Source organism: Anomalospiza imberbis, chromosome 16 (assembly GCF_031753505.1).
Source record: "Anomalospiza imberbis isolate Cuckoo-Finch-1a 21T00152 chromosome 16, ASM3175350v1, whole genome shotgun sequence".
Classification (NCBI taxonomy): domain Eukaryota; kingdom Metazoa; phylum Chordata; class Aves; order Passeriformes; family Viduidae; genus Anomalospiza; species Anomalospiza imberbis.
The window spans coordinates 8,437,911-8,457,179 of record NC_089696.1 but is presented as its reverse complement, the minus strand read 5'-3'; the positions used below and the strand labels follow the sequence as shown (position 1 = coordinate 8,457,179).

General features: G+C 41.9%; 1 protein-coding gene and 1 long non-coding RNA gene across 5 annotated transcripts in view; one reads left to right on the top strand and one right to left on the bottom strand.

Moving 5' to 3' along the window:
- XYLT1 (xylosyltransferase 1) overlaps positions 1 to 19,269 on the bottom strand; it is a 179,601-nt gene that overhangs the window by 26,892 nt on the left and 133,440 nt on the right. For all 4 annotated transcript variants that reach the window (XM_068206859.1, XM_068206861.1, XM_068206858.1 and 1 more), the window contains 3 exons: positions 14,960 to 15,040; positions 2,336 to 2,552; positions 62 to 238 (listed from right to left, as the gene is read on the bottom strand). In XM_068206859.1, coding sequence (XP_068062960.1) covers positions 62 to 238; positions 2,336 to 2,552; positions 14,960 to 15,040 — 475 coding nt within the window. The remainder of the gene's footprint in view (positions 1 to 61; positions 239 to 2,335; positions 2,553 to 14,959; positions 15,041 to 19,269) is intronic.
- LOC137483623 (uncharacterized) lies at positions 215 to 2,592 on the top strand. Its single transcript, XR_011004570.1, has 3 exons — positions 215 to 329; positions 811 to 1,180; positions 2,387 to 2,592. It is a non-coding gene; the product is annotated as an uncharacterized lncRNA (long non-coding RNA).

Sequence of the window (19,269 nt, the reverse complement as noted above, 5' to 3'; positions counted from 1 at the left end):
GCATTCAGCCAGCTCTCCACCCAGCACGGGGGGAAGAGCCTCTGCAGGTGTGTTCAGTTACCTGGAACCGGTGGAAGTCTGCTGGTTTGAAGTCGTTGGGTGAGCAGCCACACCAGTCAACAATGTGCTTGTACTGACACTTGCAGCCCAGCTTCCTGTTCCAGTTGGTGATGCGCAGGTTGTTGTCCACCATGGAGTCACAAAACGGGCTGTTCTCCAGCACGGTGTGAAAGAAGGACTGCAACAAACACGGAGCAGATCACCATATTTAGCTCCTCAAACTTCCATTTTCTCCTTCACTTCAGCTCATGGGCCCAAACCTAATGCAGGTGACCTATTTTCGTTTGAAATGACAGGATTCACAAGCTCTGTTGTTCTGCCACATATGAAACACACTCTGTGTGCCTGTATTCCATAGAGCATGGAAAAATCACAACACTCTACAGACCCAACCCAACTGTAAGAACACATAGCTGAGGTCTTGCTCTAATAACCTGGCACAGAATAATTGCACTTCTACAATGACCAGCTTTGGGCACTGGCAGCCCAAAGGACTCCAGGAAAGGCACCAGTGCTAGCAATCATTTTGTTTTTATTTCAGCTATATGAGCAATTCTAAGAAATGCCCATTATTTCCCTTCTGTAAGTTGCTCCTTAGTCTAACAGATTTAGGACTATTTTTCTGAACAATGTGCTAATGGCATATTTCAAGTTGTTTCCCAAAACAATTGTCAAAACTGCACCATCACCCTGGTTACTCTGATAAAAATACAGTCTCAGACAGCTCTTATGTGGGTGTCTTATCTCCAGCACTCTGAAATGCATTGCTTGTTGAGTGGCTTTGTTCTGAAACACGCAGTTCACCCTAGGCACCAAAAGGACATTCTGCCTCCTGCATTTACGTCTGAAATCATAAGTCTTCATTTGCTGACTCATGGCAGCATGGAATTCCTATTGGGCAATCCTAATGGTATCATCATAATAACAGCTATTACATAAACCGTGTGTAATGGGGACTGATATAGCAGGTTAACAGGTCAGTGAAGGCAGGGCCATTTTACAAAACCAGCTAGCTACCTTGCAAAGAAAACCTTGTAGAAAAAAGCTATGGAATACCATCAATTTTAGCCCTGCAAGAGACCATTTTTGGAGCAGTGACTTCTCTTTAAAATCAGCAATAGTAAGATCTATAAATAACCAGCATAACATTAGCATGGCTGGCCCCCAAATAATCCCACTACCCTTTTTAATGTTAAATGACAGCCCAGTGAATATGGATTTTATGCTTGAACTGTTTGGTTAAACCCATAAAGGCATCCATTCTCATTCAAGCGAGAGGGGAAAAAAAACCCTACCCAATTACCCATTGCCCTGTGTCCTTTCATAGCAATACAGGAATTTCTCTAGATAATGGATGAAAAGGTTATCAGAGTAGAGAGAAAAGGTGATTTTTAACAGAAACAGGTTTAAAAGAAGATTATGCAACATGTGTGGGGAATAATAAACTTCTATCAAAAGATAACAATTGCTGTGCTCCGCCAGAAGCTAATGAGCAAGATTTGCAAGATTGGTGTCATCCATCCTTCAAAATGTTCAGGAACCAAGGCAGTTATAGGTTTAAAGGCAGTCATCAGTTCTTCCTTGGGCTGGCTGACTGCTGCAGCCTGTGGAGCAGAGCCTGGCAAGCCAGGGGAGCAGTGTACCTGCTGGGGCAGGTGTAGCACAGGCTGCCAGCCACGGCTCTGTGCTCTCCCTGCAGATAGTGCACATTGCTGACACATTGCTGCACGCCAGGCAAAACCCCACACTGCTGTGCACTCCCTTTCTGCATCACTTGCAGCCAGAGCGACTCCTGAATGATCTAAATGATTTGTGACTGTGCCTTCTGGCTGAGTTTTGAACAGAACAATAAACCTTTGTTTGCAGGGTTTATATTTTTTAAAGAAAAGTGCTGGATAATAGCAAGGAAAGCTACTTATGAAGACAATTCGCCATCTCTAATATCCTTCAAAAGCTTTGTGCAGGAACAATTTGCAAGCAAAGGGCAGCTGGATTTTTGGTTGTTCAGTAACAGATTAATAGGCTTAGAAGTATAAAACAAAGCCACTCTTTGCAAAAAAGTCCCACAAACAAACAAGGCAATAAACAACTACAAAAGATGTTCTAACCCTAAAGGGCTTACTTATTATAGAAGTAAAATTTTCATTACCCACTGTGGGATGCTCCAAAGCCCACTGACATCAGGTGAAAGCCCCTCTGATTTCAGTCAGATCTCTGGGACAAGCACAAACATTGCAGGTTTGAACACAGGGAGGGATTCTTTGCATCCACATACCTCGGCAGGAAGCAGCGTGTAAGAGTAAAACCTCTTCATCTTTGTTACCAGATCATCATTGGAAAAAGTGACATATTCCACAAACTTCCTGTTCAGGAGGAACCAGTCCGACCCTCCATCGACTGTGATTCCTTCTGGGATCTTGCGGTCCCCCAGGCGCCACATGTGCGTGTCGCACTCCAGGAAGAGCCGATCCAGCCCTTGTTTTCTGATAAATCTGAGGGAATACAAGAGGAGCCATCAAATGTTAATTTGTATTTTGCTCTCATTGGGAGCTTTATAAATAAAAAGCTACTTTCTCAAACAAAAAAAAAGGATCAAAAGGTCACTTGTTTATATTTCTGTTCTACTCATAAGTAATGTAGAGAGGTTTAATAAATGATTAATCAGTTCTGTTACAGAGGCAAAGATCAACAGATTGCTTTTCAACATAATTTACACCTTCTGCTGTCCTAACACAGTGCAGGTGACAGAGCTCTAGGGCAGGAAAGTCCATAATGTTCATTAACTCTGAACAAACCACCACAGAAGAACTGCAATATGAACAGGAACTAAACACATTCTTCTCTCTAAATAAATTCAGTTTTTAAAAAACAGGAAAATGTACATAAAGGTAAAATGACCAATTTTCTCCTATGCTATTATGTCATTAATTTTTCTATAGGGATACAGCCAATAAGGAAAAAATACCATTGTATTGGTATTTACTGTAGAATGAGAAAGATTGCTCCATTTTCAAGTCTCTGGGGAACAATGTTTTGTTATTGCTGAACCATGAATAAGAGGAGCAACTGCAGAGCTGCAAAGTTATGGAAATGAATTATTTGAGACCAATGTAGGAGAAGAAAAGCTGGGAAATCAATCTGTGTTTGAAAACACTTTGGACTGAATGCCCTCTCATCTTTTGAGACTGTCTGATCCAAGTTTCTGTCTGTTATTCCATTTGGGAATGATTTCCCCGAAGGAGAAGCAGCGCAGCTGTGAATTAGCACCGAGGTGGGCTGAGCACCATCCACCCTGGTTGGATGTGAGCACTGGACACATCCCACACGTTCTGAGCAGTAAGAAATGCTCACTGACCACACACTACAGCAACCCACAGCCCCAGCCCCCAGACCTCTCTGGGTGCAGGACCTGCAGGATGACAACAGCTGTGGCACCTACAGGAACAGGGGCACAGCCTTCTCTTCCTGAACCACACACAGCTGTGCCAGGGTGCTTCAGGAGTAGCAAGCCAAGATGACATTTTAGTAGTCCTCAAACACTTCCTGCTACTGAAGGAAAGGGAAAAGAATAAAAGTTAAGGAACAACAAGCACCAGAGCTTTCTGGAGTCCTGCATCTGGAGAAGTGAGCATTAACCCCATAGGCCAACTCCCTGGTTCAAGTTCTGTTGTGTACCAATCAAAGAACTGAGATGCAATTATGAAATGGTGCATATTAATTTTCAAAAGGACCGTGAATGACTTCAGGGTCTATGTCCTACTGATAGCTATGTCTCTTTTCATAGTATGAGAAGAGCTCCTCTGTTAACACAACACTGCTGCAAACGAGTAAATGAGAGTCGAGAAATTTTTCTTTCCATGAACAAGTTTCTAATTTCATGTTCCATTATGAAGGATAATAGAAAAGTCTTGCAATTTTAATGCAGTGCTCTGGAATGTAATCTTCAAATTCAATATTTATGCAGTTATCTCCAAATCAAATATTAATGTGCCTGAAAGTTTGGTCATTTATTTATTTCTCTTCAAAACTAAATGCTCATTAGAGTTAATTATTTTAAGAAAATAACAGAACTTTATCGACTACATTTAAATAGGAACATAAAGTTCTTTTCCATTAAGTAATTTCTTTCAACTGCTATCTCTACCAATTTATCACCCTTTACTCTCCTTTTCAAATGAAAGGTTCTTTGACTGCAATAGAAACCCTCAATCAAAAAAAGCCACCTGGCTATTGCAATAACTGCTCTGTGTAGAAAATGCCTCAGCCTGTGTGACTTGATCCAGCTCCCAGCTCCCTGGTACTGTAACAGCTTCAGCCTTTTTGTCTGAACTTGGCAGCAGAGGAGCATGACCGTGATCCAGATGAGAAGGTCCCAGCAAATCCTGACTCACAGCTTCATGTTTTCCAAAGTAGTTGACAGGCTCTTTTTTTTTTTTGTATACATGCACAGTTCTATGTTGGTTTTTTTTTTGGTTTTTTTTTTAGCTAATGGCTTGGACAAGCAAATCTCAGGATATGGAGTGAAATAAGCCAATTCCTGGAAGTACAACTATTTTCACTACAAACCTCAGCCCCCAAATCTTATACAACTGGGTTACTAGAAGAAAGTAAATGTACTTTCCAATCACTTATCCTCCAGTAAGGCAGCACAGCCCAACTAAAGAGCTGCAATGCCTTTTGAGATCTCCCAAAAAATGCCCCTTTTGCTTGTGCTTCTTGAAACCCTCCTAGAAACACCACAGGTTTCAGATATATAACAACTGAACAGAGAGCAGGTGTTTTTCAGGAGGATCACCCTTACTGAGCCTCTTCACACACAGTCACAACATCTCAATGGAATAAGGCATTAGCAAAGCAAATAATTTCTGTGGCCTACAAAGCAATGATTTGTCCAAGGGGCTGTGAAGACACAGCTCTCCACTGGGCGATGGCTTGCTGCTCATTTATGTTCCTTGGCAGCCAAGGGGACCAAGTGTACTTCAGACCTGCTGGAAGCTAAATAGGAGAGGCTGCTGGCACAGAGAGCTGAACAGCAACCAAAGTGGAAAAGGTGGATGAGGCTCCCTTTTTTCCCTCCAGGCTCGTCTAGGATGACTGATGCTCCCAGCTACTCCAGCAATAGTGATTTTGGCACTCAGGAAGGCAAGAACTTACTCTAAGCATATTGAATACTGCCTGAGGGAAAGGGAAAGGGGTATTTGTATGCCACACAGGCCTTTCCAAGAAATGAAAAACTCTTGGACATTACAAACAGTTCATAAAGATTCTTGACTAGCCATCCGAGAATGATGACAGCCACCTCTGAAAAGAAAGATAGGAAGATGGAGGGCAAAAGCATGACCCTACTGATTTGTTTCTAGTCTTATGCTGTATTTCATTAGTTTCTGGTTATGCTCAAGGGAATACCAAATCAGTAAATTTTATAAAGCCAGGCCAAGCTTCATAAAGAGCAATGAAATGCAAAAAATAAAGGGTGATTTTTCCCCTTGTCTTTCTCTCTTGGGTCTCACAAAACAGCTTGCAGATAACTCCCAAATTAAAAGTAGGAAAAAAAAAGGCTTAGTAATAGCATTCCCTTAATCTTAGTCAAAGTGGAAAAATTCAGGTGCTTCCTGTCACCCTGAACATCAGGTAAGACTGGCATACCTCTGCCAGCTGCAAATGCACTGGCCAAACAATGACATCCTACTGAACCAAGGTATGGTTGGCCAAATACAACAGAGATTATAATCAGCTGAAGACAACTGGCCTTTCTCCTAATCTAAAAAAAAAAACAACAGGAGGAAAATGAGAGGAAAGAGTCAACCAGGAGAAAATAGAATTAAAAAAAGACAAGGATTAAGAAAAGCATGCCATTTTGCCCTATTCCATAGAACACTCAATCTAAGACATCTTATGCTTCTCCTTATCAATTTTAATTCTTCCTAAAGAGCCTCCAGTTTTTGAGGGCCTGGGGTTACACTCAAAAGTAAGGAGGAAACACAGGATATTAAGAAGGTGTGTCAGCACCTGAGCTCAGCAATCAGACACTGACACACATGAAAGGTGCCACTGTGCCCTGTGTGTGGACGCAGCCTCACAGGTTCCAGAGAGTTATTTTTATACTTTGCTAAAAAACCCTACTGCCTGCAGCACGTGGTCTGTCATTGAGTGTAGATGTCAGTCCAGGCAGCTCATGATTGCAATCCAGTTCAGGGAACTCCCCTTTGTAGTTGATTTAAATATTTATAAATACATTTCAGACAAGATTCTAGGACTGTATAACACATTTGTAACTTGTGTAGCACATACTCCTGTAACATGAGTATAAACAAAGCTCAACTCTTATGTTCTAACTGCTAATAAATATTGCCACACAGTTACTTAATATCAGCAAAAATATCACAATCAAATATCCGACTTTTTGATAGTTTTCTCCAAGGGACAGTGCAAACCACAGAAACTTGTAGAGACCCTTGCTCCTGAATGCTCTACTTACACAGTAAGTCAGAAAGTTTGCTGTTTTCTTTTTCCTGAAGTTTATGAATGAGTAAAACTTCCTAAAATATCAGAGGCTATCAGACTGCTAAATGCTATTTACCAGTAACTTTATCACTAAAAGGTTTTTTCTGGAAAGAATATATTTTTTAAGGAGAAAAGGTTTCTTCCTAAATTTTTCCTGTTTCTCGCCTCTTGCCTAGAAAACCTCCCATTGACATTTCACTGTTAACCAGGTGTACCTACCCAGGACCTCCTCATCATTACTCAGGATTTAAGAGTAAGAACTATGAATAAAAGTTACAAAACTCCAGCAAAACAATTCCTCGCAAGTCAAAAGCCAATGCCAATGTCAAAGTGAGAATCTGTAGAGCTAGGAGCTCCACTAGCATTAACATCCAAGTTTTCCCGAGTATATGTGGACAAGGTCTGCATGCTTTGACTTTATCTGCTCCTCTTTTCATTGTCTTTATGTGAAAATTTGAGGAAGAAATTCCATTTCAGTGCAAAAAGTCAAGTAAATATTTTTACAGATGAGAAATGTGAGAGTCACTTGCCAGCAGTGTTTGCACAGCCACCCTGGAAACACCAGAGTCAATCAGATGGGAAGCACAAAACAGTAATTTACAGTTTAGGTGACCAGCTAGAAAGCACTGAAAAATAGTTTGACAATCTTGAGTGTAGCAGTTACAAGAAGTAATTTGTGAGCAATCTCTAGGCTACCACACATCTCCATAAACCAGGCACTGAAAAATTCTTTATAATAAGCAGACTAATGAATCCCAAACCTGTGCAGAGCAGAATCATTCCCTGCCTGCCCAAGGTGGGAATCCTGGCCTCCAATGAGTATGCTGAGTCCAGCTGACCCTGATCTCACTCCATTTCCATGAGTAACTCTATTCTACTGTGGGAACCCAGGGCAAGGGGAATATCCCCCTGTCTGCCCTGGGGTGCTCTGACCCCCAGAGGAGCACTAACTTTGACCCTCATTCATGGAGAAGGCCTCCTAAGCCTCAAAGTAAACTAGAAACCACAAAAGTGTGAAATAGATTGTAGAGAGTAGTGTAGTATGTCACATGGGTGAGAAACTTAGGTTTTAGGATTTTTAGTATGTTACAGATAGGTTCAAATGGAGGATATAGGGTGTTGTCTTGAGTTCCCATCTTCATTCTTCTTCTTCCTCTTTCTTCTTGGGTTTTGGTGGTATCTTGTAATTGGGTAGAAAAATCCGCATTGTGGGTCTTTAGGGGTCAGTTATTGGGTTAGAAAGGAAAATAATTTAGGTGTCACTTCTTGACTGGGTAGCTTAGTTTTTGATTAGACTTAAAAAGACCTTGCAGCACGAGCTTTTTAGCCATTTTTGTGCTGTTTTCACACATGCAAGGTCTGGGCACAGACAGTGTGCTGAAGTTTTGATAAGATAACAATAAACAGAAGCTGAAGACTGAAAAAGTCCAATGCGTCTCTCGTTCCTGACACAGAACTGCTCCAGGAGGGTCTCCCCTGCCAGGGGAGCCCCCAGGGAGTTGCCCAGCTTGGGGCCCACAAACACTGAAATAATTAACAATTGGCTATTTAAACACAATGTCTATATGGTACCAGCTGTTAACCTGTTTTTCTAAGGATAGGATGTTGCAGTGTGTTTCCTGAGACCTTCCTGTCATGCTGAAAGCCTCCAGGGCTGATCCCCCAGTCCCAAAATGGAGGTGAAGCTTGAAAAGGGGAACAGTGTCAAACAGAAATAGCACATACTTAGTCTGTCAAGATGAGGAAGATTTCTACCCAGTATGACAGGCATCGTGAGGAAAGCACAGAACAAACAATTCCTGCTGTTTCAAAAGGCCTTGAAAATAACTCTTGGTACAGACAGAAATGATGGAAGAGAAAGAATAATTGTAACTTGCTTTTCAATGTGCTTTAACTGTGACAATCCTAAATGCAATTCTTATGAGGTCAAAAATGTTATGAGAGCAGAATTCTTATCTTTTGTTAATTCCCTTATTCAGAAGAAAATATTTAAACACATTACTATCTCAACAATCCCCTAAAGCTTTAATGACAATGCAGAAAAAAACATCAACAATATCAGAAAGAATTTCTCTCTTGACTGAATTTGCTCTAGTAAGATTGGGCTTATTTCCTGATTGGGCTTATTTCAGGAGCAAAAGCCAAAGCCATAAATAAGCAGACAAATTGAAATGCTTTTAGCAGTTCTGCCCACTGTGCTAAACGCTCAGGAGTTACCAAGAAGCACAAGGAGATGTCACTTTCAGATGTGATCAGTGTTTGTCACCTGTATCTCCGCATGGCCCACAGCACAGCCCGTGCAGGGGAGGGATGGGCACAACTTGCACTGGGAGATCACAGCTGCCCCTGGGCTGGGGATGGGCTTCAGAGCAGAAAATCCAGGTTGCACAGCCACCCAAAGTAAGACAGAGCTGAGAGATGCAGCTTGTGATGTTTGTTCCTGGAGTTTCTGTGGCAGAAGTTGAAGTGCAAGTCATGGGAACAAGGAGCTCTACTGGAAGGATTTTTTGACAGTCCATGTTTTCAATGTATGTTAAACACTTTTGTGTTTAATTGCACACATGTTCAGTGTGCAATTAAACCTGGGGCAGACTACTGCTGCCACACCCACTGGGCAACAGAAAGTTTAGATCATTTACAGTGCAGCAAAAATGGTACAGTAATTTGAATATCTCTTTCAAGACAGAAGTTCACCTTGAAATATTATGTTCAGTGTGTCCCTTCTCAATCAGTGGCATCTTCATGGAAGCCAAGCAGCCATGGCACTTAGGGTATTCCACATAAGATGCTGCTGAAAGCTGATGAATACACACATTTTATCTGATCATTATTCCATCTCTATATGGACATGATTAGACTTTTCAAACTTACAATATGTACCTCATATGCTATATAATTTGTTTCTGCTTCTTTCATATGCAGTCTTCCCAGAATATCCATTTAATGCTTTAGTCCTAGCACATCTTTGCATTCTCTTTGAAAGAAATTTCCCATGATTCCTTCTTATTTTCCACCTTTTTCTACACATTAACTTGCCCTGGCTTTGAAAAACTTTTCTTTCCACCTTTTCTCTTTCAGAGAAGTCTCCTTTTCAGAGAAAGTGTTAAAAAGCCTCAATGTTTCTCAATATTTTAATGTTGCAGGCCAGGGAGCAAAATGAAAAACCCTCTAAAATTCTTTAGTTGTAGGAAACTTGCAAAGTCTATTTTTTGCAGTAATGACTCTATTAGGAATTGCCTTGTTTTGTCAACAATTCCATGCATTTCCTTGTGAGCATAAAGCTCGGGAGAGACTTTAAAAGACTTTCCTGTGGGTTTCTTTACCCCACTCTTCACTTACTCTGTATCTTTTAAGCAATAGCTTTTAGAAGCTCAAAAATGAAATGGCTTCCTCTCACCATAAGGGAGGCCACAACTCAAATGATTCTGTTTCTTTTTATATTAAATAAGCAAAACTGCAAATTATAGTATGCAGAATGTAGCACGAACTCAGCACAGACAGACTCAATGATATTAAACCTGACATTTTGCCATCTGTTTGTCTCCAATAAATGTCTTCTCTGGAAGGTTTCTTGTTTCCTCACCTCCTTTCTAGTGACTGAGGGCAAGTGTGAGTCCCTTCTATAGGGGTTTTCAAGCTACCAAATCAGGCCGCTGACTTGTGGGTACACCAGGGCCAAAAACATCTGTGCAGTTTCAAATGATGTTTCCTGTAATAACCATTTTATAAAAAGCCTCAGGACCTCAGATGACAGGGCTGCAAATGAAATGTGCTGCTCAATGTTCTTAGACAGCAATAAGATTCCTGATTATTTTACCAACATCTCAATTTTCACCTTCCTGATTCTGTCCTTGCCCCATAATGGATGGCTACTTCAAACCTTCTCACTTGAAGCACCTTCCTGAACCAGCAGATGATCTGGCTTGTATACTGTAAGAACAAAGAACATCCTGCTTAGTCCCACACCAAGATGTATGGCTGCTTTTGTTTCTCTTTGCAATGACAGCTTAGAGCTCTGTTTTCCAAAACTGAGCAGAAATAAAAGCCCTACAAGGAGGCAAATTGTCAAGCTGAAGCCGTAAAGGCTTTATGGCTCCCCTAATGCTTAGCATAAAGCACTAAGAACATTTGAAAGTTAGCTGTAATGTCTAAATTTTTAAAGTGCAGTCTCTTTGCAGAGAAGATGCATGTTGCTATTTCAGTCGCTACACTTCTCATGCAACTGTTGTGCTGAACTACTTCCAAGCAAAAAATAGATCTTAGTCCATGTGCTCCGGAATACTCAAGTGTTCTAAAAAATTTAGCGAAAAAAAGTATGAGGCTGAGGGTAATTTGTGCCAAAGGAACCACCAAATATGTTTCATGAGCAGCAGTGTAAGTGCTGCTAGGACATGTGGTTAAACTATTCCAACAGCAGTGATAATTAATCCATTTTTTTCTCCTGATATTTGGGTACTTACTGGGCAATTCATCAGTGCAATACACAACAGTGCTTACGGTGTGATCCATTTTCCTAACAGACCTCCAAACCCCCATCAACCCCATGTACAGCACACCAACAAACAGTGTGTGCCGCTGAGGAAAAAAGGCATGTCAGAAATGGGGGTGAAACAGATGTGTGCCAGCAGTGCAGATTTTGGGAACATGCTCCAGTCCTTCAGTAGCTAAGGCTTCTCCAGCCTCTGAGAGCTGGGATGGGATTGTGATGCTCCTTGGTACAGTTCACCAACACCTCTAAAATGATCTGGAACCCAGAGACCAGAAAGAGGACAACACAACTGCAAAGAACAGCAGTAAAGAGGAGAAAAAAATCAGCAGAAGAAATGAATACAGACACTTAACCAAAACTTTAAGGGCCTTTTCTTTAGCTGTTTGTATTTTACCTACGAGCTCAAGATTCCTCTAAGATCTAACAGCATCCAGCCTTTTCAGCATGTTTACACTGTTTCCCAAATGACTGCTGTGGAGAGGTTTCTATACAAGCCCCCCCCTTCCTGCCTGTCATTGAAGATGTCACATTTGACTGTCTTTATGTTTTATAATACATCCGACAGGTGCTGCTCCTGCCAAAAAAGAAACAAATCCTCTGCATATTCCAAACTGCAACAACTTATACAACTACCAGGTAATTCACTTGCTTTTAATAGTCTAAGACACTGAAAATAGAAGGAAATGTGCTGCCCACTAAGCACTATGTAACAACTCCAGCCACTGTGTGCAATTTAATTTCATACATCCACCTCTGTCAGGAAATAATGCTTCTCCAGCTGAGTGAAGGAGCCATTTTCATGTCCACTCTCTTTGCTAAAGCCACTAAAGGAAAATCAGAGTGATGCACTTTTTCATTACTTTGGCATAACTAAAAGAAAACTTAACTCTATAGAAGGAAGCCCGGTTTCTCTCCTTATTTGGCAGTAAAACAAGTACTGATTGTGAACATGGCTTGAATAAAGAGTATACTTTAATTGAGCTCTACAAGCATTTCAGGTTTAAGATGGCACTTCTAATCTTTCTCTGTTTTATGATCCAAAGACTATGATGACTTAAAATTAAGAGTTTTCAGTTGTTTACAAGGCAGACTTAGACAGTTGAAAAGCTTATTGATTAGGTGCCATTATTCATCCACAAATTAAAATTAAAAGTATCAGCAAGGGTTATACACCGCTTTCAATTAAATTTAGATGCTGTGCTCCTGTATTATTAGTTCACATGTTTTGAGAAAAACACCTTGGACCAACTAAGTCATTATTGTACACAGGGCAGCAGCTAGTATAGGCCAGTGTCCTCACCCTTATTATGGCTTCAATTTGTTGTTTTAAACAAAATATTCTGTCCCAGTGTGTTTTGAGATAGGACATCCAAAGGGAGTTTTCTTCTATCGCCCAATAACATGGACACTGGCCTGTGTTCTAAAAGCTGTCTTTTTTTTTTTAATTTCTTAACTTTTTGCTGCTAACCCTTGAGGCTGTTGCTTCTCTTCCAGACCTTACTAAGATCTTGACCATACCATTCTCTTCATGGGGGATTTCTTTTCCCCTGGGCTGTGACAGGACAAAGCAAAGAGCAAAATTAAAAAGCTGGAAAAATTAGTAGGGAAAATCCCCCATCCCTTGCTCTTATAACAAGCAAGTTGCTGAGTTTAGCTGTGGCAATTCCACAGGCAAAGTTCACAAGAGGTTGGGAGAATACTGTAAAGCAGCACCACTACACACCCTCGTGCTCCCTGGGGACGTGGACATGGGGTGACAGCCTAGGTGGGCCTCTGCTCTTGGCTCACCTGCCTGAGCTTGTAGGAGGTATTTCAGCCCAGAGAACTTCCCCAGTCTGACTACAGGGATAAACCTCACTGGTGTGAGCACAGCTTACACACCTGGGCACTCACTGAAAGCCAGGTGGGAACTGTGTGTCAGGTGGGGAGAGCAGAGGGTACACTGACCAGGTTAGTCAAGACTGAGTCACTCAAAGACTAAACATGAAATATCAGGCTAGAAATCTTCACTTTACATATTTCTCTCCCAATGGGTAGATGTAGAGCTGGAAATTCACCCACAATACAAACAGGGGAAAACTACTTTTTGATCAGGTTTTGGAAACAATGGAATTAATTTTTACCCAACACCAGCATTACTCAGAGGCACTTGCAGTTGCTGGCTTTAGTGTGTCTACAGCTGGGCTGTGCAGGAGGAGGGAAACCACTCTACCTCCCTATAGAAAATTTGGGGACATGCCAAGGGGTAATGTGAAAGGATCCATTCATCCAGTGGTCAGCAGTGGGAGCACTTATGGGACTCAGGGATTAGGCAACCATGGCAAACAGGGATGGCAAATCTGCACTCATGTCCCAAATCATGTTCCCTGATGCACAGGGAATTTATGGTAGAAATCCAGGAAAAAAAAAAAACAACACAGTGACATGTTGTAATAAGCTAAAAGGTATTTAGTTGTTTATACAAAGAGAACCATTGAACTACTAAATGAGTTTGCTATTCCTGTGATGGAAGGACAAGTAGCACATTAGCTCATTTCATTATTAAATTAATATCAGCTTAGTATGTTTAATTTATCTAAATTGTTCTGATCCAGTTGAAGTTGGCATGTTTGAACCAGCCTGATGTTGGTGTGTCATAATCCATTAGTTATTTTCCTTAGCCAGCTCAGGGAATTTGAGAAGACTCAGGAGCACCAGAGGAGCAAGGAGGCAAGAGACCAACTGCTTTTCCCTGGCTCTTTCTCTCCTCTTTTCTGCTCTAACTCTGCCGTCGATCACTATTGCCAGCTAGAGCTGAGTCTGCCAATCACTCTGACACTCTGCATTTCCCAAACCAGGGACTCTCCTGTGAAAACTGTTGACTTGGCTTTAAATATGACTCCTCACAGGATTATTTTTTACTATCTGCTATAGAATTTGTGCATGCACAAGATGAATGCTCATGAGGACTTAATTTCAACAGGAACATGACAGAATTGATAAGTCTGGTGACAAGAGTAAGAACGGCCAAGAAGAGAGAGAGACTTGTGAGTTATTCTGCCTGCCTGCTGTGCTGAACACACAACTCAGTGTGTCACATTCTCTGGGTACACTTGACATTTTACAGAATAAAGGGAAGACCTGGTGACCCAAACAGAATAAAACAATATTTTTAGATGCAAAGGCACCAGGGCTCAGCATATGGAGTTGCTGGTAGTGCAGCAGGACTGCTGTTATGGTACAAAACCAGCAAAAAAGAGGAATAGCAAAACTATGAATAAAGAGGAAAGCAGGACCACAGGAGTCAGATAGGAAACTTCTTTCAACTGCAGAGGTTGTTAAAGCCTTTGGAAGATAGTGTCTGGTCACTGCTGCTCCTCCAAACCACAATGGCAAGTTCAAGTACTAATGATGAGTGGTGGGAAACACAGCACATTCCTTCTCCAAGACTTGTGCAGGGGAGATGAAGAAGGATTTTGATCCAAATTTTAGTAGACTGTGATAAGCTCCAGCCACCATCCTCACTCTTACTGGCACTGCAGGCTGCTACAGGCTCCCATAGCTGGGGCTCTGCCCATGCAGGGCTGTGCTGCAGAGCTCAGCTAACCCAGCTCACCAGTGTGCCACCAGGTCAGTGCTGGTGTGAGGGGCAATTGCCACTTGCTCACAAAACATCAATCTGTGCCAAGTCCACAGAAGGATGCAACATCAGTCTGCTCAGCGCCTCTCTCCCCACAAAAGCATCTCTGACTCTGGGAAGGGGTCACTCTGGGCCAAGAAACAACTATCCTCAGAAAAGGGTTTCCTCCTCATTCCCTTCTCTTTCCTGGAATAGGGATTTCTTCAATCAGGTGATGCTGGAAACCATCACCATACAATAATTCTCAGTGGTCTGGTTAAAATAAGGTGAGGAAAGGGCCAACTCACCTTGCATTGTCCCTCCCATGTGATTTCAAGAAGTTCATGTCACGGTATCTGGACAGGAATGCCACGAGCTGATCATTTGTCCTGTGAGAAGAAGAACAAAAGGTGCACAAATGACACTGTGAAAACCACTGCATCCAGAGCAATTTATATATTTATTGTTCTCATTTGGAAACCATTCTCAGATTCTGAAGGAGGTGGTTCCAAAAAAAAACTTCCATCCTGCTGCTAAACTTCAATGACCCCCTCTGCTCAGGAAAGCATACTTGGAAGCAAGCAAAGCTTTATTACACCTTAACAAATTTCTTATCAACCCTTGGCAGGTATTTTAAGCACTATAACAGAGTATGCATGAAGTAATACTGCTCAACACTTCTTAAGTATGAAAATCCAGCTGCAAGATGACTGCATTGATAGTTCCATTTTACATGCTTTGCTAGATAATTCCTAGGGAATTTAGTTCAGTATCTATTGGCATTTTATTTGTTTTCATTGTGTGATAGAGAAGAGGCCAAGGTTGGAATGCATAACGCAAGAGAATTTTGATGTCAAAAAGGCAGTATAATCGACGGGAACAAAGGAATTTAGAAGGTTAATTCCAATTAGTATGACAGGCAATCTGACACCAGCATTTTCAAAATTTCAGCTGACATGTCCAAGAATGTATTTATGCTTGACAGCTTTTGTGGTCTGTTCTTTCTTTAACAATGGAGCAAAAATGTTCTCTGTTTATCTAGGTCAGCATATTTAGGAAAACTGAATAAATCACATTAAAAAGATCTTAATCTCCTGAATTGCATTCAAATCCACAACCTTATGGATACAACACCATTTAAGCAATGGTCTGTAATGAATTTGGTGGCAGAAAGACTCAAGATAAAAGAGCTGTCAATACTACTGTATTTTGAAAACATTTCATTATTATAAGCCACAGAAAACCAACTTAAACCTGAATGTGTTTAACTGTACAAAATGTGTTTAACTTCTGGGGTCAGGCTGCAACAACCTGGAAATGTTATCAGCCAAGTAAACTATTTTCATAATCTCATTGATTTTATCCAGACCAAATGAATTATCTGTCAATCAAGCATGCTGACAGACAGGGCCCTGAGACCCTCCTCCTTCACTCCCTCATGTGAGCTGCAATACCTCCCAGGGTCAGACTCTGCATCTCAATTTGGCAAACTCAGAAAGTGCTTTCTGTATAGTAAGCTGTGCAGATTTTCACATTTGCTGCTCCAGTGACTCTCCATCTTACTGGGATGAATAGGCATTTAGTGAATTTACTTAGCAATGCTTCCACATGAAATGGTTTCAATGGCTGACATCTTCGGGTGAGTTTCTAGGCAAAAGCTGGCATGCAAAGATGATCTTTAGAAATATAATCAAGTTTGGAAGTGCTTGAGCTTTAATTTCCTTACAGGATAAAAATCAAATCAACCAAAGTAACAATCGACACCACTCAATAAAACATCATCCTTTCTAAATTGCTCACCAACCTGTATTTTGCTATTCTGCAGTACTCTACCAAGTGCATCAGAACTTGGGGCTGCCATACAAACTTCTCACTGCTTCTCAGTTTTTAGGTAATTCTTATAAATGTCCAAATGATGCTTAGCTCTTGAAGTAATCAATAACTGACATTTTCTCTCTTCTTGAAAACACTGGTGGTATCTTGGTCCTGCTTTGAATATTTTTAGTTTTTTGTTTTAAAAAACTTATGCAGAGTTTTACTCCTTGTCCATTAATATGCTTCTTTTCATGTGCTGACAACATGGAACTAAAACATCATAGTTCCATTGGGTAAAACTTTTTAGTTAATTGACATTTATATGTATGCAGTCAGCCAGTTCTATGCTCAGCATGGCACCACACTGAATTTCTATTAAGCTTTCACTCAAAGTGCTCCTTCTGGCCCCAACATCATGAGGATGCTGCACATCACCTCTGACTTATTCCATCAGAAGACATTAAGAAGAAAATCAAAGGTATTGAACACGCCATCGATGTAAATGCATTTGTTAAAATCCTCCTCACTTTTCAGAAACCTTTGCCTTGAGGGGTAGATTTCCTAAATGCCTCTGGCACAGATTGCTGCCACACTTCTTCACACAGAGCAGCAGCAGAGTCTCTGCCTCGGCAGTGCCTCTGGCACCAGCTATTTCCAACGCCTCTGGCACTCCTTTGGACAAAGACTGGAGACGTGGGCCTGCTTTTTCTCTAAGTAAGGCAATCAAAAGCTGAGATTTTCAGCTGAAGACATCACGGGAGCAACAGCAATTCCACGTTGCCAAATTAAATTCTGCTGTAGCTCCACAAATTTCAGGGATAATTCACTGAGCATAAATTTGGCACAAAATCTTTTACTAACTATCACGGTAAAACAGAAAGTAAGAAGTGCATATAGCCTTCCTAAGAAGGAAATAAAGTCATGTGGAGAGGGAGGGTAGTTCATGCTACTGATTAAAAACGCACTAATATTACATATCACATTCCTATCAGTTTCCCCAGTGTGTAACACAGCATGAATACAGATTGAGGAAAAAGCCCTTCTGCAGTCGGTGCCTGAGGCTGGGCCTGATGGATGCATCCACACCGCTCTCACTTCTATTTCCTTTGGCTATTAAACTCACTTGGAGGGCAAGGCACCAGGGAGAAGGATTAGTCAGCTGGTTACCTGGATCATTAGCAGGGAGGAGGATGGTGTGAGTGTAGAGAGGCTGAGAGAAAAGGGGCATTTTCAGGTGTGCAGCCCACAGGGAGAAATGCAAAACGAATCCTCCAGTGAACTCCAAGAGTGCAGTGAGCTTGTGTGTGGGGGAGGGCTGCCACGAGAAGATGACAAGTGAGGAAGAGTGATGGGAAACAAAGCATGTTTGAGTTCACTGATGCAGATCTGGTGCTCAGCAAGGGCAGGTCTGCCAGCTGGGATGGGGGTGGCCATCTTCCCCAGACCCTTGCTGAGGTCACCTCGGTGAGGTCCTACAGCTCCCCTCCTGCAGCAAGGGTGACACGGCTGGCAGGGGCACTGTGCCCACCTGCTGAGGTGCCACTCACCAAAGCTCAGCCAAACCCCCGTCGGGCTGGGCTAAGGATGGCAGCACTCAGCTGGGCAGGCAGTGAGCCTTCAGAGGCTGCAAAAGTGACTCAACCCATGGCACTGCTCAACTGGGGATGTGGCTGAGCCCCTGGGCTGGGACTCTGCTTGGGGTTACAGGTCTAAGGGAGAAAAAAAGGTGAGTCCTCTATCCAGAAGGAAATTCAGAAGATATTTCCAAAGCAAAGCAAAGCAAAGCAAAGCAAAGCAAAGCAAAGCAAAGCAAAGCAAAGCAAAGCAAAGTCTGCTACCAGTGTTTCCTCATGAGCAGCCCCTGGCCTGGGACTGAGGTGTCCCAGGGTGTGAGCAGGCAAACCAGGCACTCAGTAAGCACATGCTGAGCATGGCAATAATTTCAGAATATAGTCTATACACTGGGGACTGAAATGAACAACTGGAAGAAAAGCAGTGACTGTGTTTGCATTGTCTGAACACGCTGGAGGTCTGTGCACAGAGTGGTCCCTGCACACACCCATGGCCTGACCCTGCAGGCAAGAGGCAGTGCTGGTCTTGCTGGTTTTAAGCAAACCCTCCAACCCTAGTGACTAATCCAAGCAAAGAGCAGAGATGCCCTCAGTCTGCAGCTGTGAAAACAAATTAGGAAAGCCTTTGGAGAATATGAGAAAAGGAAATCAAGATATTATTACTTTTGGAGGATAGTGATGGCTAATAAAAATGTTCTGATTCAGCAAGGTACTTTAACACATGGGCAACTTGAGGGATGTAGGGAATAGCAGGCACTTCAATGGGGTTATTAATATGTCAAAACCTATGCAAGTTAATAACAATTTGGCTAAGTTAGATCAAAAGTTCAGAAGCTTTTGGCAGCACACAGGTATGGAAACAAGATGGTTTGATTCTGTGAAGGAATGAGATGAAGGAAAGAGAACTGCTCTGAGTTTATTAATTATTCATCTTGATTAACTTAGGGCTATCTAATGACAAGTCTGCTGGCTGCTTCACAGGAGGAGTTAGTGCAGGGAGGGGATTAGCCCTGGCCATGGTGAGCAGTGGTGGCAGCAAACACAGCAGTAGCTCTGCCTGGTGTGGGGTGCTGGAGAGGCAGGTAAGGATTACAAAAGCAGCTGAACAGGCGAAAAAAGAAACACAAAGACAAAAGTGTTTGGAAGAATGGGGCAAGGAGGCTAATGTGGTTTGAAGCAGCAATGAAGGGCCTCTGAAGCAGGGATGATGAAGGCAAACATACAGTCAGAAG